The 23,404-nt window shown below is 37.6% G+C and overlaps 4 protein-coding genes and 1 non-coding gene across 8 annotated transcripts; all 5 read left to right on the forward strand.

Annotated features, from left to right (window-relative positions):
- Nucleotides 1-522: 522 nt before the first annotated feature.
- On the forward strand, nucleotides 523-4,784 carry EMB2444 (RNA-binding (RRM/RBD/RNP motifs) family protein). Its single transcript, XM_086584415.1, has 9 exons — nucleotides 523-720; nucleotides 804-852; nucleotides 950-1,038; nucleotides 1,123-1,179; nucleotides 2,043-2,105; nucleotides 2,180-2,245; nucleotides 3,026-3,112; nucleotides 3,468-3,561; nucleotides 3,721-4,784. Exons 1-9 carry the CDS (start codon nucleotides 616-618, stop codon nucleotides 4,251-4,253), a joined length of 1,143 nt encoding a protein of 380 aa, XP_086440541.1. The 5' UTR covers nucleotides 523-615; the 3' UTR covers nucleotides 4,254-4,784.
- A 45-nt stretch (nucleotides 4,785-4,829) lies between these two features.
- On the forward strand, nucleotides 4,830-9,580 carry LOC147514630 (indole-3-pyruvate monooxygenase YUCCA2-like). 4 transcript variants are annotated; one of them, XM_086584391.1, is made up of 7 exons: nucleotides 4,830-4,928; nucleotides 6,215-6,400; nucleotides 6,799-6,850; nucleotides 7,563-8,143; nucleotides 8,260-8,508; nucleotides 8,888-9,010; nucleotides 9,303-9,580. In XM_086584391.1, the coding sequence occupies exons 2-7, from the start codon at nucleotides 6,317-6,319 to the stop codon at nucleotides 9,498-9,500; spliced, it is 1,287 nt and encodes a 428-aa protein (XP_086440517.1). In that variant the 5' UTR covers nucleotides 4,830-4,928; nucleotides 6,215-6,316; the 3' UTR covers nucleotides 9,501-9,580. The 4 variants fall into 4 exon arrangements, with proteins under 4 accessions (XP_086440517.1, XP_086440510.1, XP_086440530.1 ...); XM_086584384.1 differs by having other exon boundaries at nucleotides 4,921-5,811; XM_086584404.1 differs by having other exon boundaries at nucleotides 4,921-6,400; nucleotides 7,528-8,143.
- Nucleotides 9,581-9,876: 296 nt separating this feature from the next.
- Nucleotides 9,877-12,670, forward strand: LOC147514631 (uncharacterized). The gene is made up of 3 exons (XM_086584419.1): nucleotides 9,877-11,236; nucleotides 11,455-11,793; nucleotides 11,998-12,670. Exons 1-3 carry the CDS (start codon nucleotides 10,946-10,948, stop codon nucleotides 12,499-12,501), a joined length of 1,134 nt encoding a protein of 377 aa, XP_086440545.1. The 5' UTR covers nucleotides 9,877-10,945; the 3' UTR covers nucleotides 12,502-12,670.
- A 607-nt stretch (nucleotides 12,671-13,277) lies between these two features.
- TRNAP-UGG (transfer RNA proline (anticodon UGG)) lies at nucleotides 13,278-13,349 on the forward strand. The gene has a single exon. It is a non-coding gene; the product is annotated as a tRNA-Pro (tRNA).
- Nucleotides 13,343-18,907, forward strand: LOC147514633 (uncharacterized). The gene is given in 20 exon segments (XM_086584428.1): nucleotides 13,343-13,513; nucleotides 13,824-13,919; nucleotides 14,017-14,120; nucleotides 14,698-15,157; nucleotides 15,378-15,413; nucleotides 15,507-15,711; nucleotides 15,802-15,935; nucleotides 16,031-16,211; nucleotides 16,308-16,418; nucleotides 16,421-16,539; nucleotides 16,664-16,759; nucleotides 16,924-16,982; nucleotides 16,984-17,013; nucleotides 17,086-17,131; nucleotides 17,224-17,358; nucleotides 17,663-17,723; nucleotides 17,817-17,872; nucleotides 17,971-18,027; nucleotides 18,230-18,350; nucleotides 18,473-18,907. Coding segments are annotated over 20 exon segments (2,448 nt in total). The 3' UTR covers nucleotides 18,643-18,907.
- The last annotated feature ends 4,497 nt before the right edge of the window (nucleotides 18,908-23,404 follow it).

Consider the following 23,404-nt stretch of genomic DNA (forward strand, 5'->3'; position numbering starts at 1 on the left):
AAACTAGATACTAATTCACTAATCAATCCATAGAAAAATTTCATGAACTAAGCCTAAATTACTAAATATTCATATCCAAACTTGAAGGAGTATTGAAGGAGTATTTGAGAGATGCCTAATCCAGAGTTTGAAATGCAGAAAATTTCTCTTGGAAGATAGTGAGAAAAGAAAACAATGGAGATGAACTCGATAGTTTAGTGGAGATGAACCCGAAAAGAGTATGAGAATTTGGTGCTAACTGTTTTTGTTTTTTTTTCGAACCAGCCCGAAATAAATAGTGAAGTATTTATTTCACTTTTTAATTTCCACGATGGTTATTAGGTTGGATTAGTTTTTGGATAAATTTGGTATTTCATGTATTTGTTTTTTTTCCAAATCAGTTTATCTGGTTAACAAGTTTGTATTGGATCATGGATTTCCCAACAAAAATAGATGTGGGGCTGAGATTAGTGCATATTGGAATGCCTGTGCATGGAAGCAAACCTCATAAATAAATGGGTGTAAAAAGGTAAAATTAAGACTTTTGATCGACATATCGAATAACAAACCGTATATACGAGAGCGAAACTTGAAAACCAAATCCTCTAAAGTGAAGCAAATAAGAGAAGAAAAGAGATGACGACCCGAATAGCACCGGGAGTAGGAGCCAATTTATTAGGTCAACACTCTGCCGAAAGAAACCAAGATGCCACTGCTTACGTTGGTAATCTAGATCCTCAGGTACTAATAACCATACTACTTTCTTTCTTTTAGCCTTTTCTTCAAACACTTAGCTTTCACTTTCTAATTGTTTTCTCAAACAGGTCTCTGAAGAGTTGCTTTGGGAGTTATTTGTTCAAGCCGGCCCCGTTGGTCAGTCCCATTCTATCTCTCTCTCTCTCATTCACTTATGAATTTGACTAGGATAGAAGGCTGGTTTAACTATTGTTTAGTAATAATTGTTTTTCAGTAAATGTATATGTACCTAAAGATAGAGTGACAAATCTCCATCAAGGATATGGATTTGTCGAGTTTCGCAGTGAAGAAGATGCTGACTATGTAAGTTTTAGTTGTTGTTTCCTTGCCGACTTGTTTTTTTTTTTTTGCGTTTGGTTTAGTAATGTAGACGTGTTTTGGACGCAGGCGATTAAGGTTCTTAACATGATTAAACTCTATGGGAAGCCAATACGAGTAAATAAGGTACTGTTCTCCTAACGAGCTTATTGTTCATGTATATTGGGTAGTCTGATGAAATATTGGTTTGTACCTGTTCAAATGCACGTATTTCATATTACGATGTCTCACTTATTACATTTTTAAAACCCTTTTCTCTTGCTGTCCTCTTACTCTTTCATAATATCATCTGGAAATGAAAAATGTCTTCTATAGTTTGTTATTTGATATATACTTATATATATTTATTTTTTAATTGTATTATTTTTTAATTTTCAAATAGATTACAACGCTATAAAGGGTTTTCATTTATAAAGTACCTCTGCTGTTTAGCTGGACACTTGAAAAGAAAGTTTCTATGCTTCCCATCAAGGCTTGAGTCACAAATAATAATCTTCTGAACATGTTTGATCTCTTTTTAGTATTCAGGACCTGTGCTACATTCGATGCCTAACTTTGGATATGTGGAACATCTGATCAACCTCAATATACGATGTGGTGTTTAGAATTAGCTTTGTGATAAGTACAGAAGATACCCAATGTTGGCATTTGTGGAACGTCAATAGCCAACCCTTTTCATATTTAACAACGTCTAATTGGAAATTTGGTTTAGCAATCAGCAACTATGATAACCTTGAGATATGTGTTGGCCTCTTAGCCTCTTAGGCCGAACTTATATGCATACGCTTAACTTAGTAGCATTCCCATTTTTTGATTTGCTGACAAGTTTCTGACTCGCCATCTTGATTTTGTGCCATGATGCAACCAATTTGTTTGAAATTTGTCAAGTCCATGGTGTTTATGGGTATTAGTTTTCCAACTATGGTTATTTCTTCTCGACATTTTGTGACACCACTGCATTTCTAAGTATCGTTTTTCTTTTCTTGCAGGCTTCCCAAGACAAAAAAAGCTTGGATGTTGGAGCCAACCTTTTTGTTGGAAATCTTGATCCTGTAAGATGCTAGTGTATTAATTTCTTTTCCTACAGTTTTTTTACATCTGAAACTTACTTTGTTTTCTATTGCAGGATGTTGATGAAAAGCTTCTGTATGACACTTTCAATGCATTTGGAGTCATTGTCACAAATCCCAAGGTTCTCTTGCTATTACTGTATCTGATCTTATAATAAGTGTAACTAGTAGTTCTTTCTAAGTATCTTTTGGTTAAGGCTCTAGCCAAAACAAAGAGAGGGTTTTATAGGATCATCTCCTAATCTCTTAGTTTAACTTTCTTTTTGTTTCTTGTATTTGTAGGATATCTCATCTTTTGTGTAATAGTTTTTCTTTATTAATATAAATTCTCATTTTACCGATCAAAAGAAAAAAAAAACCCTTAACATTGTTAGCAGCTGAGCTTAAACCCAGTATCTACGTGCTTTACAAGTTTAATAAAGTACTATTTAATAACTTAAAACACACGTTACAGAGATTTGAATTGCAAATGCTACTCCTGCACATGCATATTTTATATTTCTCAATGTAATTGTTGTGGTAAAAGAGATTTGGGCATCATAGCACAACTTCCTTGAGTGTAGGCACTAGGAAATGCCTGTAGTACGGTAGTACCCATGAAGTTAGATCTTGCATTTTTCATTTTTGCCACCGTCGCTTATCAAGTTGCCATCTTATTAATTAGGATTATCCTGTGAGTGTCTGGTTTTAGTCCTGGAGATCTTCTAGGCTGCCAATTAAATGGCGTGTTCACTTTATTTGGCGCTTTTTGCACATATGAGCATCATTCTACTGTTCAACTGTCATTGTTTTTTTGTAATGAATTGATGTTTGAGGAGATCAGGTGTCTCTGCACTCTGTAATATCCTCTTCTTCTTCTTTATATGTTTCTATTTTTGATATCTTTGTTCTCCTTAATTCAGATTATGAGAGATCCTGAGAGTGGCAATTCCCGTGGTTTTGGCTTTATTAGTTATGATTCCTTTGAGACATCTGACGCAGCTATTGAGGTAGATTCCTTGCTTTATAGGTGGCCTTGTAATTTCTGTGTGTATTTCTTTTTTGTGTTTAGGTTCCATGTGACACTGAATTGCATGAGTGGGACTTGAGAGCAAGCTGATAAGCAATTGGGTTTAGATCACCTCTCTTTTTAAAACTATTTCTTTTTCGTTTAAGCTTTTTTTATTTATTTTTTCTCTGAACAAAAAAAGAAGAAACTTTTTGCTAAAGTTTACCCATACCAAGTCTTCTTTGATGTATTGTAACTGGAGACCACGAGACACTTGCTTGACTCAACCATAATCTTGTTGCTTTTGGTGAAAAAGGATTTGCTCACTGACTTCTGAGATATTTCTGTCTCTGCAGGCCATGAATGGTCAATATCTTTGCAACCGTCAAATAACTGTGTCCTATGCATATAAGAAAGATACCAAAGGGGAGCGTCACGGTACTCCAGCAGGTATGTGGATTTTGCTGCAAAAATCTGTGGTTAGCCACAGTCTTTATCTTTTTAGCTGGCAATTTTTTGCTTTTACAAGTGTCTATGGGCAGCCTGGCTTTGGTGACCTCTCTGATTCGGTGAACAACATTTCTCATATATATGATTTATGAATTGCAGAGAGGGTCTTGGCTGCAAGCAATCCTGTACAGAAGAACAGGCCTCACACTTTATTTGCAAGTGGACCACCTACACTTGCTCCTGGTCCTCAGTCCAATGGTACAATTGGTGCACCTATACCTCCACGCCCCTTTTCAACCAGTTCTATTCCACTGGGCCAGATTCCACCCCCTCGTCTACCAGTCCCGCAAAGTGGAGCTTTTCCACCTCCTATGCAGATGGGAGGGCCACCTTCTTGGCCAGGTCATCCGCAGGGTCAAATGAATGCACCACATGGAATGGCACTTCCACCACCTCAGCAATACAGGCCGCCTCCGCCTAATATGCAACCACCTCCACCTCCACAGGTAACAATGAATTACTCAAGGCCCCTGCCACCACCAATGGGGATGGGTGTACCACCACCTACTTGGCGGCCACCCCCACCCCCACAGCAACTGGCTGGAAGGCCCCTCCCTCCACCTCAGATGTCCATGCCACCACCTCCACCCCCCAATTCTATGCCGCCACCACCTCCGTCATCAGCCAGTTGAGAAGGGTGATGTTTTGAAAGCTAAGGCCTATGTTAGGAAAGGCAGAGAGCAGAGATGGGTTGGGTTACTTCTATAGTTCTATAATCTTTTACTGCCCACTCTGTTTCTATAGCTAATAGGAATTCGTCAGTGAAGTGTTTTTAAAGAACCAAGAAATTCTTGTAGAATAGAAACACTGATGATCTTATAATCAAGGAAAGGATCCCTGTAGTTTTACTGGATATGTTAAAGTGACATCTATCGTCAGCCAGAAGTGAAACTCATGCTGGCCCCAGCTGGTCCTTTGGATGATTATTATCACTAAAATGGCGTTAAATTGTTTCGGAGGCATCTGGGCAAAAATTGTCATATTATATCACTGTTATAAGTTTTCCTAATTTCTGATACACTATTACTTTAGGTTGGTGGCGAAGAACACAGTACCATGAAAGAGAAAACCATGTTGTATAATTGTATCACAAATCACAAGCAATTTTGAACTTTAAAAGGTAGTTAGAGATTCTCCCCATTCGATCCTATATTTTGTTTACCGATTTAACTCTAGTCTGGTGCTTATTTTTTTTATCTCGGTGCAAATAACGATTCTCCTATTAAAGTCAGAAACGATTACAAAATGACCAGAATGCAGTCTTTTGCGGCAGTTGAAGATACACAGTATATGTTTTAGCGAGTCAGGTATGTATAAGAAAGGATACCTCTTGGTGGTTCCGTTTGAAGAGTTGAATAATGATTATTCTAGTTACTCGAAACTAGAAGTAGATGGTTTCGAAACGAAGTAGTATTAACATCACTGAAATATCTTAGTGGGTAGAATCATGAAGTTCAACGTTCAAGGGATTCGCAAAGAAAAATAGAATTTTACGATATTTGGACTAAATGCAATCATTTTCAGTTTTCACAAAGCTTTCTTGAGCTAAAAAATGGATTGTGATTCGTAGTTAATTGGAAAGTGGAAACCACAGATTAGTACTCATATTAGGTGTACTGAAATGCACTTGTTTCGGTATGGCATACTTGGTTAACCTTTGATTTAGGAAAAGCTATGTTAGGAGATACCTGCTTTTAGTTGGATATGAGTGATTATGGATATCAATAATTTGATACAGCAAATAAAAATCTCGTCTCTTTTTTAAAAAGTATATGAAAAAAATTCTGGGAAAATCTAACCTTGTTTTTATGTAAACATATTATGTTTCGAGGAAAGTTAATGGAAATTGCAGCTGTATTAGGTTCGGTTTGAAAACAACAGCTGAATTCCTAATACCAGAATGGCTGGACCTCATTTGGTAATATCAGTAAAGACTGCATGTGCATGTCTGTATCAGATCAGTCTCTGAGTTAATTAGAACCTAATAAGACCTTTAACAGTATTATTTCACCAAGTATACTTACAACTATATTGATGAACCAGCAAATCTAGCTTCTCTATAATGCTTACATTGGTTTTGTACAGAGTGCTACAGTGAAAAGATAATTAACACACTGTTGTGATGTTGTCACCTTCCATGGATTGTGTGTACATTCTTCCACCTTCTGAAGATTTAGATCTTGTTTACATGTAAGATCAGCATTTGATAAAACTATCTTAGTATACTAGTGAATAGCTCTGGATATCCGAAACTAAAAGGATGCACTCCCCAAAAGATTGGATACGAATACGTGCATGAGTGCATGACGTACGTGCTTTAAGTATCTACATATCGGTTTCTTTTGAAAATAATTGCAACAACATATCTTAAGCGTATCATTTGGTTACCTCTTTCTGCATTGTCATTATTACAATATACTTTTCAAAATGCAATATGCTCAGATCATTGCAATCCTTGCACCAAGTTATATGTCTCAATGGGCAGCCTCATTGATACTGTTGCCTTTTCCCTGCAAACCTAACTGCTGAATTATGGATTATAACTAGCTGGTGCCTAAGTCTTATTTCCTCTATTTGTGCTTTTGAATCACAGCCTCATCGCCAACCCACATGAAATACATGAAGTATTGGCTATGTACGTGGCACTCGATCAATCTCTCTGTTGTTGAGCTTGGAAGCTTCTCTTCTTGTTGATATGGACTACTCACTGTATATCTCACCATGGAAAAAGCACTTAATTAATCAAGTACGAGTTTGCTGTAAGATGTCGTCCTTGAAGGTCGTAGATATCATTCTCTCCTTTTGTCCTCATCATTTAAAGCAATATCTAAGGGTAGGGGGTTACCTAAATAAGCGATTGCACCCCACCACCCAAAAGTTGCTCAAATAAGAGGGGGAACCGCATAATTATCATACGATTATTTTGATGTGATAGTTTTGGCAACTTAATCTACTTAACACATATTGCCCCTTGTTATATCAATACCTGCATAACGTCTGCGATTTCCATACTCTTAAGGGGAATACAGACACATGCATTTGCATACATAGAAAATTATTTGAGGTGAAGATTCAAACACCGCGAGACAGGAACACCATAACATATCTATAGTTTGCGACATTTACCTTGATCCTATCATTTATAGAATGAGAGACCTAACTTGCCTACTCTAACAGGCTGGGGATGGGAGGCGAGTAAGTTTTCAAATAAATGTGGCAGAATCTTCAGGTATAAGATTTCTAGTAGTCTCTGTACACACCAAGTGAAAGATTTAGATATAAATCTCTTTTCTAGATTCATCCCCTTTTTCTGTTTTTTACTAAGAGGGTCCACTTCCTGTTGGAAAATGTATCAATCATAAAATCTTTCTCTTGATTTACTCTTCAGTCTTCACCTTTGACGAATGCAAACAAGTTCAAACTCTTTAACTTCTACTATATATACATGGTATGAATATAAGGTGAGAGAGAAAACTACTTGTCTAAGCCTAGTTCCTAGCAACAATACTCCTTATTTAATTTTCCTGTTCTTGATACTGTCAGTTGAAATTATACTTGGAAAAGACAGTTTTAGTTGCACTGATACAGAATTTCAGCTTTACTCTTGAACAAGAATAGCTATTTTCGGCTTTTATTACCTCAAATACAAGTTTCAGTTATCTCACTGGAATTCTGGAAACATAATAACCAGCTTGAGTTGCAGTCTTGCAGTGATAGAGGAAAGTCAGACCTATTGCTATTTTTTATCCGTTGGACATTAAATCCAGAGTATCTCTGTTTACTCTTCTTTTCTTTTGCTTTCTCTTAGTACACTTGAAGATAGGAAAAAATACTGTGTCTGGAAAGTTACATTTGAACAGAAAGCCTGTTGTAACTAGCTCACTTGGACGTTCTTTAACTCAACAGAATGAGTGAAGAATTGAAGCGTGTTTGGGTTGCAGGACCACTGATTATAGGTGCTGGACCTTCTGGGCTGGCCGCTGCAGTGTGCCTTCAACAAAAAGGAGTGCCCTCATTAGTCATCGAAAGAGAAAAATGTATAGCATCCCTGTGGAAACTGAGAACATATGACCGTCTCACGCTTCACCTACCTAAGCAATTTTGCGAACTACCTTATATGGAGTTCCCTCAGGAGTTTCCTACATACCCGACAAAGAAACAGTTTTCAAGCTACTTAGAGGAATATGAAAACCACTTCTCCATCAGGCCCATGTTTGAGGAAGAGGTTAGATTGGCCGAGTATGATTCAACCATAGGATTCTGGCTGGTTCGAACAAACAAATCCGAGTTTGTTTGCCGATGGCTCATTGTTGCAACAGGTGAGAATTCAGAGCCTGTGACACCAGAGATAGCTCAAATTTCAAATTTCCAAGGCCGTGTCTTGCATACTAGTATGTACAAAGCTGGATCTGATTTTGAAGGAGAAAAAGTTTTGGTTGTTGGTAATGGTAATTCAGGCATGGAGATTAGCTTGGACCTATGTAATAATGGTGCCCAAGCTTCCGTATCAGTGAGAGATACGGTAATATGTTTTCTTCTTGTCATTCTTAACTTTATGTATAAATGACACAGACGGTTTGTACAATTCTTATTATTTTGTTTCCTAACTCCTTTATGTGAATGTTTGATTGTTTGCAGGTGCATATATTGCCTAGGGAAATGCTTGGTTTATCCACTTTTGGTCTTTCCATACGGTTGCTTAGATGGCTTCCTCTACCATTAGTCGATAGATTTCTCCTCCTCTGCTCATGGTTGATTTTTGGAGATACAAGACAACTGGGGTTCAAAAGACCTAAGATTGGTCCGTTTGAGATGAAGAACACTGCGGGGAAAACTCCAGTCCTAGATGTTGGTACTCTAGCTAAAATAAGGAGTGGGCATATTAAGGTCTTTACAAAAACTCTAACAATTCATTTTTACTCGAATTGTTCTGTATTCATGCTATGTTCCTAACTTAGTTGGTGCTATGTATTCCCACAAAAAATTTCAACTTAATCTACAATCTTTTTCAAAACTGAGTTGCTGCATGGATATATGAGTTTATCCACTAATATATATCCAAATAAATCAAATAGTGCCTTGTTTCCTTTTGTTGAGAACTACGTTTTCGCTAATCCGAGGGTGTGTAAATATATAAGAATATTGAAGGCACTGAAAGTACAGTGTATAGCTTTTCTAGGAAAAATATTTATCCATCATAAATCTGTATCCATAAACTTGTGTACGTCTTTGCTAATTAAGTATCTCTTCTGAATGGTTTCCACAGGTAGTTCCTGGATTAAAAAGATTTACAAATAAAGGTGCAGAGTTTGTTGATGGAAGAGTGGAGGAGTTTGATTCAATAATTCTAGCAACGGGTTACAGAAGCAATGTACCTTCATGGCTCAAGGTAGCAAATATGCTGCAACTCTATATATGAGTCCTGTGTTATAGCTTGCGAAAAATGAGGGAGCTAGCAAGAAGTTGGAATTATAGTTCCTTGTTCCTATACTTGCACTACAGCCTCATATTAGTCAAGTCTGCTCTTTACAGATTTCTCTTTTCTAAAGGATATGGTTCAAAAACATTACACATCAGAAGATCTAAAATATGTGTCTAAAACAGTGGATTTTGATAATTCACAGAAGCATATATGTGCGATTGTGCTTGTTTTCTAATTCCTTTTTGGTTCTTCTCGACAGGAGGAAGAACTCTTCAGCCAAAAAGATGGTTATCCGATAAAACCATTCCCGAACAGTTGGAAAGGAAACAATGGACTCTACAGTGTAGGCTTCACCAAGCGAGGGTTGTTGGGAGCTTCCTTGGATTCACGAAAAGTTGCAGAAGACATTGCTCAGCAGTGGAACGTAGACACAAAGCACTTGGACTCAGCATGCTGATTGATAGTTGTAGACCGGCCAAACCATATTTGTAAGTACTGAAATAGATCACAGAATGACAGCTAAACTCTGTTTTTGGTTTAATTTTCCTCGTTTGAAGCGAGCTAACTTTAGTGGCATTTCTGAAGAAAAAGGTGGATAGACATCTTTGGAGTGTTTAACACATTATGTGGTGAACAACTAATAGGGTTGCGATTCGATACATTTGAATTCATTAATCGATAATTTATTTTTGTAATCACATGTAGTTAATCTTTTAAAAGTACCTAATAAGTTGATGAGATCTGTATGTACAAAGCTCAAAATTTCTACCCTTGTACGAGTCCATATATAGAGGGTGAACTTTGTCCTTGGCATTTGGCATGTCATCAACTTGTGTCCAATGTCAGAATGAACAAACATCAATGTCTGTATGTAATTCCACATTGTAAAACAAAGTTCTTATTCCACTCGACCTCAACCAGGTTATGACAATATGCTTGACTAGTCGACTACCTCATGCTCTATCGTGTAATTGTGTCCACAACTCCACATACACACTTCACGTTAGAGCAGCCAACTAACAGTGATCTCCAATTTACGTTTCTTCATAACTTAATTCAGATTCAGCTATTCTTTTAGTTTATTTTCTTATCTAACTCACTAGTCTATATCGGGATTATTGTCTTTAATGCTGTGGCAACTCCTATATCGTCCAAGAATTGATTTGATACAAGTACAAAAAGTATAACAGACGTGAAAATTAATGAATGTTAAGTGATGAGCTGAGATCCCAGCAACCAGCAGTTTGGGCCCCTTCCACCTTAATAGACAAAGGAAAGTGAAACAAGGAGAATGTACAATATCTTTTGGTGTATTTAAGCTCCAATTAAGTCAATCAGTTGTCCAAGTAATTGCAGGACCCAGCAGTACGTGCGTGCCAGAAAGAAATTGAGGTTCTCTTCTAAATTAAACACCCTTTGTATGTTTTCGATCAGATTAATAAATATTACGATGAGTTGTCTCATATAAATTTTAACCTGTTTATTTTACTGTTGAATCATCAAAGAAAACAAGCAGACTCATTCAACTATAGTAACATCACAAGAGTGAAGAGCTGGAAGTTGCTTTTTCTCAAGGGCTGTTGCTAATTCAACTCCTGTTGTTTATTTGAACTTTTAATTATTTGGCTTAGATAAAGCAATTTTTCCTCAAAAACCAAGACCTGGCTTTTCCTAGTATAGTCATTTGAAAAGAAGTGCTGCGGATAAAATGGTGCCCATAAGAAAGCTACAAGCAAGGAGAGCCATGTAAGCAAGAAAACACCCAACACCTCTCCTTTCCTGGTCCAAACACATAGTCCAACAAAGTAGTCCAAAGATATCGGAGAGAAACTAAGGTGGGAGGCAGGTAGCCTTTTGTGTAAAAAAAGGTCCCTCTCTCTCTCTTTCCCTCTTCCTTTTTCCATGAGGAAACTTTGTCCAAATTTTGATAGAGAAGATGGATTGGAAACTGTTCTTGAAGTACCTATCCCCGACCAAGTTTTTGCTAGCATGGGGACTAATACAGCAAATCAATCCCTAAACATGCACCAATGGATTAAAAATCAGTCAATGGCTAAGTTAACCGCACCAGAAGCAAACGCAGGACGTAATGCGGAGTTACATCTTCTTCTCAATGTTGTAGGATCTCCTCTTATTCCTATCCAAGTACAATTGGATCATCCTGTTAGTTATACTTTCAAAGACTGTTCCATTGTAAGTATACCCTTTCATACGCGTATATCTATTTACCTTGAACATTAAATTCAACCTGGTTATAGCTAGACCACGACGACATTGTGAGACCAATGAATACATGTGTATAATTTTTCGATGATCATTTTGCAATGTAGGAGGCCATATTCGCTGTACTGGATTGTTTCTTCATGCATTGATATTTTATACGTACATGTTGTAACGATGATTGTGGACAGGAAGCTTCCACGGCGAAATATATTGTTCAACAATACATAGCCGCAATTGGAGGCCAACAAGCTTTGAGTGCAGTACACAGCATGTATATCATGGGAGAGGTTAAAATGACTGCATCAGAATTTCGACCAGGTGACGAGAGTGTGAGGTTGAAGGGCAATGGTGAGATTGGAGGATTTGTATTATGGCAAAAGAACCCAAATCTATGGTACCTAGAGCTTGTAGTTTCAGGTTGCAAGGTTAGCGCTGGGAGCGATGGTAAGGTGACATGGAGGCAATTAGCCACGCAACAATCACACGCGACGAAGGGTCCGCCTAGACCCTTACGCCGATTCTTACAGGTACCTCTGTTATAAATGCTTTAACATTATAAGAATGAATCTCTTTCAGCATTGCAGTGTAATTTATGGTGCATTAGACAGATCACTTGTAACATCTTTTCTGGTAATTCAGACACACCAAACTAGCCATTACAGTTGGTAGTACTGTAGAATTACATTTCATTTATGTCCTTCAACACTAAGAATGATTGCTACACTTTGTAGGGCTTAGACCCGAGATCCACAGCCAATTTATTTTCGGACGCTCTATGCATTGGTGAAAAGACTATCAAGAATGAAGACTGCTTCATACTCAAGCTCGAAGTGAGCCCAACAACTCTGAAGGCACGGAGTAGTACTAGTTTTGAGATCATTCACCATACTATATGGGGCTACTTCAGCCAAAGATCGGGTCTCTTGATCCAATTTGAGGACTCACATTTAGTTAGGATGAGTGCTAGAGGAGACGATATTTTCTGGGAAACAAGCATGGAATCCATAATTGAGGATTATAGATATATAGACGGTATTAACGTTGCTCACGGCGGCACGACAATGGTCACTCTATTTAGATATGGTACGGGCTCGGCGTCTAATCATAAAAGAAGGATGGAGGAAACATGGAGAATCGAGGAAGTTGATTTTAACTTATGGGGGTTGTCCATGGACTGCTTTCTACCTCCTTCTGACCTAAAGAGGGAGCATGATCATGGTGAAGACCATGAATAATGATCCGAAGATATAAATGGAAAAGAGGGGGCAATGTATATACTTCATTGTAATTTTAATTGAGAACTGCAGAGAATATTGAAAACCACGAGCATTTTTGAATCTTCGAAGCATGAATTTCTTTTTGTTGAATGATGTAGAAGCTAGTACAGATCATTGTCCGACCAAACTTATATTTATAGGCAGAAATCCATCACATTTTCAATGGGGAAATTCTTTTTTTTCCCACACTAATGGTATCATCACTCAAAGATTTTACCGACTCGTTAACCAATTAACCCTTTTTACCTTCGACTTTCTAAATCAATGTACCATAGAAGCATACAACATACAAGGTGTTGGGCATCCTGCGTCCAAACCAAGCGCGAACGTTATAAAATGGTGAAAAGCAACAATGACTCGATTTGTGTAATAATTTACCGTGCAATGAACAATTTTCTACCAAATGCCCAAACTATTTCCTAATTTTATATACCACGCAATGGTCCTACTGTCATAGTAGGGTTTAAATAATTGCAAGAATGAAAACACTTCCACAGGACGCTAGTCTGTTTTCACAGCCTCTTACAGCTGCGCCAATTAAAAATAAAGATGGGGTAATGGGGATGTATAACCTATATAATGGTGAAAATTTTCAATGCAATCCTAATTATCGAATTTTTAGCTACATTTAACAAATTATCTTTATAACATAATAATTCTCAAAATATTTAATCTTGACAAATATGTAACATTGTTACGTTAAATAGTACTAACGTCAACTTACAAACATGGTTGGGCATTTGGTCTAGTGGTATGATTCTTGCTTTGGGTGCAAGAGGTCCCGAGTTCGATTCTCGGAATGCCCCCATATATCGATTATATTGACGATATTCTCAACAGATATGAAAATATTAGTATTTTGGTACTGATAATTTCATATTATGGAAAGGTCGAGAGGTTGACAAATCAGGGATCTCTTGGAGGCATTGATGCACTACTTGGTTGCCCATTATGCCTTCCTTCCCCTAAGGTTAGTTATGGTACACATCTATTAAGCACTTTTTGAAAAACTTAATTTTTTTGACTCTCATGTGCTAACTCTATACAATTAGGCAAGTGAGTTGGTAACAATATATACTCCTTATAATCACGGAACAGAAGTATGGTTCACAAGATATAGTGTTAAACTGAAGATTGTGTATTGTATGTTATGTTGTGATAAAAAATTATAATCTGTTAAGAAAGAACTGGCAAGAGTAGTGTATTCATGTGGTGTGAAATATCTCAAGTCATTGGATATGTGATGTATTCTAAGAAGTTCTTGGTTTGTGCAAGGTCAGTATTTTGTTGGAACTGTTTGGTCGTCACTAAGTGGGAAGCAGAAACAGTCCATGTGCCTATCTCTTTATTATTCATGTAACTGGATCAGAGAATTGGTTGGTTTTACAACTTAGAAAATTCTTTCATTAAAGAAGTTTGTTTGTTTTTGTTTTCTGTACTTCGCTTATGCATTACTTGCAATTATACCTGTAGCTGAATGCCTTCTGCACACAAGTTACTGGAAGAGTCGATTGCACAAGTCAGACAGCAAGAGATGAAATAATCACTCAGTTATTGAAGCGCTTGAGGAATTTGGTGTGAGTGTTCTAGTACTCAGTCCGTATGACAATAGTGCATTGTAGAATTATATTTTTGTTGTTTTTCCAAGTGAGATTAATGTTGAACTAAACTGAAAGGTAGTGGGGAGTAAGAAATGACTCTGAACCTGGAAGACTTATCCATTGTTCAATGACTTGATTAGGTATTGAAAGGTGGTTAAAATTCCAAGAGGTGCCTCGTTCCTTAGCTTGTTATGAACTTCAGCTATTATTGATATCTGTTGGATGGGGTTTTGCAAACTAAGTCACAAGTCGAGTCAATCAATAAACTTAGAATACGTGGTATCATTCCAGTTGATCTAAAACTCCGTTCTTCGTTTTTCTTTTCTTTCTTTGTTTCATTCCCTACTTTACTTCTTTTTGTTATTTTTGGCGTCAAAAGTTCGTGATTTCTCTGCATGTATTATCGAAGCCAAAATGGTTGGTTTGAGTTGTAGCTGAGTTTACAATTTGGGAATGTCATCTAAAGCTCAATTAGCACACAGAAGTTTCAGATTGCGATCTCTTTTTTTTTTTTGTTTTTCTATGTACTGAAGTGGGAACTTGTCTTATATAGATTTTTGGAGAGCTTACTAAACACCTACCTCAAGATGCATCCTTTATACCTTCCTGAGCTTCGCCTCTTTGTGGAGCAGTCTAAATCTTTTAACTTGAGCAAGCCAAATTTGTCAGGGCACATTGAGAAGAAGAATGAGAAAAGCATTATATCACAAAGCACTTCATCAGACAAAAAGTTGAAACGTAAGAGTTCAAACACATCGGACGATGGGAACCTCAAGCAGCCTACAATATTGGAAGTTCTGAGAAGAGCTGGAGCTGTGAGCCAGGAAGTGCCAAATGAGGGATTTTCAGATCAGTCATGCAAGCGGACCGAATCTCAGCATTCAGATTGTCATGCTGATTCTAATGGTCCACCCTCTGTTGAAATCTCTGCAGTTACCAAGATTTTAGATGGGCAGAGATTCAAATTTAGAGAATTATCAATTGACTGTTTGTCCATTCTAACCTTTTCAAGGGTATGTATATTTGCTCACAACAGTTTACTATTGAGAATAGTTAGTATATATTTGTATTTTGATTTTTAAACCATGTTCTAAGTCTTCTCTTCTTAGTAAATGTTTTCCACCATGGTTGCCTAAATTTATTTTTTTAGATTTACAGAAACTTTTTGGAGTACTTTGAATGATTTGAGCCCACAATTACTGATGCGGTTGAATATATCCTTTTATATTGCAGACTCAAGATAACTGTTGTTCATATCCTGCAGCCGAGGTAATCCTGTTAGCTTTAGGTGGATGTGGATTTTGTGTTTGCAAATATGTAGTAACCAAATTTCTTTGCCTTAACATCTAATTTCTGTACTAGTTACCCCTGCATCTTTACCTTCTGCGTGAGCTTTGCCACAATCTGGACTGTTTGACCCGTCAGACCAAACAAAATTCAGTTGGATGCTTAAGGGTTCCATTCAGTAGCAACAAAGTGATATCCGATGAATTCGTGAACAAAATCAGGAAGTTATTTCCAAGCTTGAAGAAACATTTCGACTGCGCAGTTTGTGTTCTCAGTGAAGGTAAGCTGCAACCAATATATATGCTAACAATTTGGGGAAAACCACAGATCAATGCTTCAATTCGCATTTCATAATTTTATGGTGTTGTAGGTGATGAAATTTGTCAAGAGCATTGGAAATTCCAATCTGCCTCTGCTGGAAACCCAGATATACCCGGCTTGGTGGTTTTTAAATCTTCAGTAGCTGGTTCAGTTTTTAAAGAAGTTCTTAGGTGCTTAAGCAAGGTGCAGTAGCTTCCAGATTTTGTGCTTCTTTCCCAAGGGAAATAGCCAAAAGATTTGATTTAGAAAATCACTGAGGAAATAAGTTCTGAATGCAGATGTTAAATCTTCCTGATATCAAGATGAATACTCCAGTACTATTAGATCTGCTTAATGCCTTCCAGCCCGTCAGAATCCCAGATAGTCTTTTTTCTGGCATCCAACCAATCCCGTCGCCTGGAAACATAGATTACATGTATTGTGGCATTTTTTCATTTCTGGAAGGTGTCTTGGACTCAGGTTGTAAAGCTGTATCTGTTTCTTATGGTGTTTTGTGAAGTTAATGGATAGCGTCGGGACCTCTCTTTTGGTTTTGACTAAAACTGCTCTTTGCAGCCTGTTCGTATTCCGTTTTGCTGGCATCTGAGGTACTAGTTACTCTAGAGTCTATTGTAAGTTCTGCTCAATCGTTCCTTGACAAGTTGCTTGAAGGGAGTGGGAAAAGTACGCCCTAGGATTTGTCCAGAAAGTCATTCCTTTAATGCAAAAGAGACTTGGAACTTATGCGCACCAATTGTTAACACATAACTGGGACTCGGAAAATTTTGAGAATGGTTCGAAGAGTAAAGTGAGTGTTTATTCAGACCGTATTTTCTTTTCCTTATATTTTAAAAATGTGATTGTAATTAGATCTAGGAGAAGAATGTTGACACGCTTTTCTGACACCTTATTGTATTACACTTACTCTGCAGGGAGAGATCATACAGAGGATATTGCACATCTACTTTGAAAACAGTGAATCTACTGCTGATTTGCTTGAGGAATTTGCTTGTTCTATCTTGCCTCAGGTGACTTACTTTCAATAAGAACTTTTATAATAGTGTTTTTCAAAAACAATTTCCACTCCTCAAATCATTTACATCTTTCTGATGCAATAGTTATTCAGAAGCTTATTTAACACATTCCAAAATCTCTCTACCTGATATGTCAAGAATTAATTTTCCTGTTTCAGGCTCCCTCATGCAATACTAGATCGTCAGAGGAAGCTCCTCATGGTTTCCCAACATTATGCTACAACATTTGTAATTTGGTATCGGTATCGGTAAGTGGTCCTGTCAATATTAAATTGTCATGTATACCTAATTTATATATCAGAAAGTGTTTACACATGGAGCTATCCTGTGCAGTCTGAAGAGAATCACACAATTCTGAACAAGTTGGTAGGCACCTGAATCTTATTATACTTTTAGCACCAATTCTACAACCACACAGATTTTTGGAGGTTTTATTGTTTTTTCTGGCATCTGTGTAGGTTAAAGAAGTAACTTTGCTAGAAAAATCCAGGGCAAACATTCAAGTCGAATCTGTGAAAGGAGTACTAAGTAAACTACACCAGTCTGTGAATGTGGTTGTATCTTTGGTTAATATGTGCAAGGCTCATGATAAGGTTGGTACTTTAGGAAAGAAATCAGAGATATCTATTTGTAAGGTCGGAATTTCAAATTTAAGAAGTAGGACAATTATCTTATCTTTGAGCATTGACCTCTTGATTGGATTTCGATAAGAGTTTCCACAAGAGTTTTGGGAGAGATTGATTGTTTATCTGTGATGGTGATACTCAAATCTGTTTGCATGAAACACTTTTACTTCATCGATTTGCGACTTCCAGTCTTCCACTGGACTCAATTCTTTTCCAGTGCGTGATAAACGTATTGAGAAAAACATATTGATTTATTTTAGCTTCTATACAGGTAGCTGTGCATGCATTGGCAGTGAAATATGGTGGGAAGTTTGTCGATTCTTTTCTGAAAGGTAGATACATTTATTATTATGTTAAATTGCTTTACACAATGCGCAACTACAAAAACTTTCATTTGCGTGATGAAATTTCAACTGCTTTTTCAGTTTTTGACTTCCTACAAGCTCATTTCCAGGTGCACGGTGAAATAATTATACAACTGGTAAGACTTGAAGTACAATTTACCTAGGTGGAGGTACATTCTGTTCAAAATGTTGGTCCAAACTCCAAACCTTACATAAACTCTCTCATTTGACATAGCTCAAAGAGCTTCAGAAGGCGACAAGAACAATACAGACTCTCTGTTCTGAAGCCAAGGTTAAGTATTGCATACTCGAACCTGTTGTGATTTTTAAGTTCTGTACTTGGGGTTGATCCCATACCTTTTAATGGTTGACAAATTATTTTGCAACCATCAGTTATTTCGTACTAGTAAAATATATTTAACGGGGTAGAAAGAAGAAAGAACGGGATCTCCATTTGGACTAAAGTTCTACAGTACATTTTTTTGTTTTGGTAGGGCTCTAAACGAACAATGATAACTACTAAAATTCCTGCTGCAAAGCGGTCCATGGAGCGCTTCTTGTTCCGTGTCAAGGCTCTCCTCCATAATACGTCAAATGGATGCACATTTTGGATGGGTATACCTTTTCTTCAAGTGGTTTTCCCATTGGTTGCAGTGTCTCACAAAGTCTACATAAATTGAATGAATTTACAATGTGGGATAACTTGGATGGTAAGATAACAATTGATATTGATACAGGCAACTTGAAACACAAGGATTTGTTCGGTCAGGTGGTGAGCTCCCAGTTGTATGCCGATGAAAATAATGATATTGATGAAGATGCACATGTTGACATGGATCTGGATGTTGCTGAACAACCCCTCAGCAACTGCAGTCTACATGATGGAGAAGATGGACCAGTTGATTAACTCCATTAGATATAAGTGATAGATAAAGCTTGTTTGCCTTACTAAACAGGAAATGAATTGGTTTTTACAGCACTTGTGATACAACTGATAAAGTGATATGTACATAATAGAGCAGTGGAGCACAATCACACGCTTAGAAGGCAGTTGTCAAAGCATATTCAACATAAATTAGCGAGATGTAAATTGATAGAAAGAGTTTATGACATTTAGTACCAAGTATTTTCATTTTTTTTTTCTAAATAGTATCCATACTTTTTTTCTTGTCTATTAGTACCTCAGTCTTTTTTCCGTCTAAATTTGCTAACAGGGAGCTCACGTGTTTCTCTAATTAGCTAACGGTGAGCTTGGTTTCTATATTAGCGAGGCTAAACAACCCATTTAGGTATGTGGACACAAATTACAAACGCATGGAAAGGCAATGGACTCAAAATTAGACGGAAAGTACGTGGTACTAAATAGTACTAAATAGTCGTAAACATCAAATTGTCTAAACTACAGTGGCTATATACGGTCGCTAATTGGCTATCCTGTATAGGTGGCTTGAAGTGCCATAATCTACCAGTCTCAAGCCTTGAGAAATGCAGCAAAACATGAGTAAAAAAAGAGAACCAGTGTAATTAATTGTAAGAAAATAAAACGGCCTGCCAGTTCTGATAGTTCATTTGCAGCCCACTCAACTCTCGTTTTTGTTGGTTAAAATCTCAAGTTCCTACATATTCATTTTCATGACGATTGGAAATCATCCTATTCTGGCAAACGTTGCTTTCCCTTAAACTAATTGTTGACCATCGTTGGTGAAAGTGAAATTTTTCTTTGAAGCCTCACGGCCACCATATTGTGAAAGAAAGCTGTGTATCTTCCTTTGAAGTGTGGATGCTACCATTAATCACGTTACAGATACTTAGAGCTTCAGAAGAACACCACACATGATCAAGTGTTGTGGTTCCTTCACACATTTCGAATCTATTACGAGCTGAATATTGAAATGCTGAAAGCATTTTGTGGATTGATTTATTTCAACATGAGTCCTTTCAACTTATCCATCGAATTTTTCAAAGCAGTTTCTCACTCTCACCCTCACCAAGCCTGCATTTTGGTTCTCAATTGTCTCATCCATAAGTCAATAACAAAATTTGCGTTGTCACTCTCAGAATTCTCATTTGTTCCTTGGTTTTTCTCTGTGGGACTAGCTATCGATCTTTACTAAATGCCTGAACAGTTTTTTGGATGTAGTTTTGCACAAATTTGGAAGTTTCTAACAACCATTTCTAAGATGTAGCCGATCGTCGTCCGTAAACGCATAAAAGATTAGGACATCAAATCCTTTTCGGAAACAAAAACGCGGATAGTGTTTACCTATAAATATTGGGTGCGTACATCGGTACATGCAATACCAAAGTGTTGCATTATTGGCTTTCTTCTCTCTTGTTGTCAACTTAAATTTTGATAAGTTTCCTTACGAAGAAGCTACTTGAAAGTGATCATGGAAGAAGTACCACTTGAGTTACCACGTGGGTTTAAATTTGCTCCAACAGATGAAGAGCTTATCAGGTATTTTCTTGCCAAGATATTCGCCAGGGAACCTCTGCCGGAGTTGTTTAATAACATCATTATGCCATGCGAGCTTTATGGAAGCGAAGCATTTGAACCGTGGCAACTTTTGAAGGGAGGGAGACGGAGAACGAAGTTTATGTGTTTACCTCGATTAAAAAGAGAAATGGCGATGGTGGCAAGAAGATCGGAAGAACGGTTGGAAGTGAAGGGTGGGCATGGAGGATCTCACACAGCTCCGACGTCTTAGATCAAGAGGGAAATAAAATTGGATGCAAGAAGTTTATGAATTATTCGAAGAACAACGGGAAGGTTAAGAGTCCTTGGATGATGTATGAGTTTACAATGAAGGATCACGAAGAGTACGGTCTATGCAGAGTCTTTAGGAAGAACAAAAAAGACGATAACGCTAGTACCAGTGCATCTTCATCCAAGAGGCCAGAGGAGACTGATGATGATCCGTCATATCGCGCCAACAATAAACGTTCCAAGACATCTAATTACTCATCGACATCAACAAAGCACCAATGACAAGCCCGGCCCGGTGAGGCGGTGGTCCCGCGGAAGAATGCCGATCAAGATTTGGATCATCATCACAACCCGATGCATTAGCGTCAACTTCATATGGAGTACAGGAGAAACAAACGGATGTATATGGTAATGAAGTACTGTCATATGAGATGCAAACTGAAGGGTACTTCATTGCTGAATCTGATCAGTTACACCCTAATCAATATAGTGAAGCTTCGTGTTTTAGCAACTATGCATATCCAGACACACCGTTGCCTCCCATGCAAGGACCAGCAGATGACATACCACAGGAAAACGGAACAGGATCAACATCATATGTGTTGTCATCGACTTTAACTGATGAGGTATGCAATTGGGAATCAACAAGTTATTTGGATGTGCCTCCTGAAGGGTCCTACTACGATTATCAGGCTGAAAACGAACCAACACTCTAAACGTAACCGGCGGGGGTCATTGTCAACACCGATTGGCTCATTACCTTACAATCAAATATGATATATTGTACTAGCTATAGAACTAATGTATTTAAATATGGTAATGCAGTAGTGTAATTTCATGTTGCTCAATCAATGAAATATCCTTTTACATTCGTTAGTTAATTGTATTGTTCTTCTTTCTTTTATTATTTTGTGGATTTGTACATACAGTCCGGATGCTTGGCTAGTGGTAAAAGAATGTGCAACATATATGTGTATATGTAACCAGTGGTGGAGACATGAATTTATTCCAGGGTGGGCAAAATACAAAACGAATTACATAAAACATTGTAAATTCCAAATGTCTTATAAGCACGTCTTGGCACTAAAAGACAAAATTATATATAGAGGACAATCAAGATCGAATCTAGAACCATCAAACGGCTACTGTGCTCTTATTTTCCCCGAGATACGTGTTGGCAGCTATTAACTAAATGTGTCGCTCTAACATCATTTTGTGTTTTGTTTTGATTGCTATGGGAGTGAATCGAACTCGGGAACCAATTCCCAAAGGCTAGCAGTCAAACCATTTGTTAGATATTCCAAAGGTCATTAGGAATAAGAAAGTGGTCAAATCTGCTTTGGAGATTTGTATCTGTTTGGCTAACCATTCTCAGTGTTCTACTGTGTTATGTGTCCTTTTTTAAAAGCAATTTGTTTTTTTTTTTTTTTTTTTCATGTTTTGTTATGTTTTGTTATGCGGAGAGTCGCTTTCGATATGTCTAAGAATTACGATCTCCTGGCGGAAAGAAAAATTGAGGCACAGGAGACTATTGGTATAACTATGACGGGTTCTTATATTTTACTACATTTTGGTCTACTATTTTGACATCTAAGTTGTTTCGTTTTAGGTGATGAAGAAGACGGCTGAGGAGATCCTCGCTCTTGCTCACGTCCGAGCGAAAAAGTATATCAGAAAAGAACTAACTCCGGGGAAGAAGATGAAGAGGGAGAAGAAGTTGTTAGTAGTGACGGTGAGTTCAAAAAAGTGCATACCATAAAAGGTTGTCAAAGTAGAAGCTATGAGGAAGAAACAACCTACCCCTGTTAAAGAGAAACAAGCTGTTATTGTTATAAAAAAAACACCACGACCTCCCTAACTTCCGAAGATGAAAGAATGTACTACAGACAGTGCCTGGTACCGGACCCGTTAGAAGGCCAACACAATCATCGGCCCGCCTTGGAGTAAGTGCGGCGCTCCCCTCAACTTCTAGAAGGAAGAAAAAAGTTGTGTCTGAACAACTCCAGGCTTTGTCAAACTATACCGTGTCCGACACCTTGCCTCTTTCAAAGTACCCCAAATCACCACAAACGTAGCACTAAATCCCAGGCTGGAGAAACTGGAGTTATTACCTAGCGTGTTAGGGGGAATGAACAGTACCCTATTGAATATGCAGAAGGGCCGCTTAACCTGGCAAAACTGATCAACAATCAACAATTGGAGGAGGAGCCTGCTGCAAACAAGAGAATGTCATCATCAACATGTGTGGTGAATCGAGTGCGAGTGGGTGCAATGAAAACAAGAGATCGTTTTTTGGGTTTATTTGCACCTACCTTAGATACCTCGGTGGCTGAGTATGAAAAAATAACCTTCCCACTTTGTGGATTTGATCTAAATCAAGATTTGTATAACATTTCAAATGAGTCTGAAGCGGTTCCTAGCACCGACAACCAAGTACCTACTAAACTTGTATGTATGTCTTCATTTGTTACGGCAACAATTATTGCAAAATTGTAAGGATACAAATTCGTAACTCTAACTCCCTCTCCCTCTCGTGTTGTATTGTGCAGGTAGTTCAAGAGACTCACAACCCCAGTGTTATTGAGCCCCACCTATTTGTTGTGGAGACTGCGCAATATATTAACCATATCCCCCCCTAAACAAATGGATGGGTTGTTTGACAAGTATCTAAGCATGCACTTGTCTGGGAGTCAGTCTGATGTTATTTGATAAGAGCTCAAAACTGTAGTTTTAACCCCTTTAACAATATCGCTTTTGACCAATTATGTGATTAATAAGTAAGAGTTAGTACTGTTATCGTGTTCTTATGTATTTCAGGCATTGGAGTCAAATATGTACATAAATTCGCCCCTTTTGTGAGATAAAGGAGCAAGGGTTGGTTGCTAAGAAGTTCTATGATAAAAGGCCAAGATTCAAGTAGAAAAACATTTTTAAATCCCGGTCAAAGTTGAAAAGTTAAAGT

The sequence above is a fragment of the Coptis chinensis genome, chromosome 2, assembly GCF_015680905.1.
Source record: "Coptis chinensis isolate HL-2020 chromosome 2, ASM1568090v1, whole genome shotgun sequence".
In the NCBI taxonomy this organism is placed as follows: domain Eukaryota; kingdom Viridiplantae; phylum Streptophyta; class Magnoliopsida; order Ranunculales; family Ranunculaceae; genus Coptis; species Coptis chinensis.

Bases quoted from the DNA above. Each gene is read 5' to 3' on its own strand.
- EMB2444 (XM_086584415.1), top strand. From the start codon at position 616: ATGACGACCCGAATAGCACCGGGAGTAGGAGCCAATTTATTAGGTCAA. The intron at 2,246-3,025 runs GTTCTCTTGCTA...TCCTTAATTCAG, and splicing joins TCATTGTCACAAATCCCAAG to ATTATGAGAGATCCTGAGAG. The intron at 3,113-3,467 runs GTAGATTCCTTG...CTGTCTCTGCAG, and splicing joins CATCTGACGCAGCTATTGAG to GCCATGAATGGTCAATATCT.
- LOC147514630 (XM_086584391.1), top strand. From the start codon at position 6,317: ATGGACTACTCACTGTATATCTCACCATGGAAAAAGCACTTAATTAAT. The intron at 8,144-8,259 runs GTAATATGTTTT...GATTGTTTGCAG, and splicing joins CCGTATCAGTGAGAGATACG to GTGCATATATTGCCTAGGGA. The intron at 9,011-9,302 runs GTAGCAAATATG...TCTTCTCGACAG, and splicing joins ATGTACCTTCATGGCTCAAG to GAGGAAGAACTCTTCAGCCA.
- LOC147514631 (XM_086584419.1), top strand. From the start codon at position 10,946: ATGAGGAAACTTTGTCCAAATTTTGATAGAGAAGATGGATTGGAAACT. The intron at 11,237-11,454 runs GTAAGTATACCC...GATTGTGGACAG, and splicing joins CTTTCAAAGACTGTTCCATT to GAAGCTTCCACGGCGAAATA. The intron at 11,794-11,997 runs GTACCTCTGTTA...TACACTTTGTAG, and splicing joins CCTTACGCCGATTCTTACAG to GGCTTAGACCCGAGATCCAC.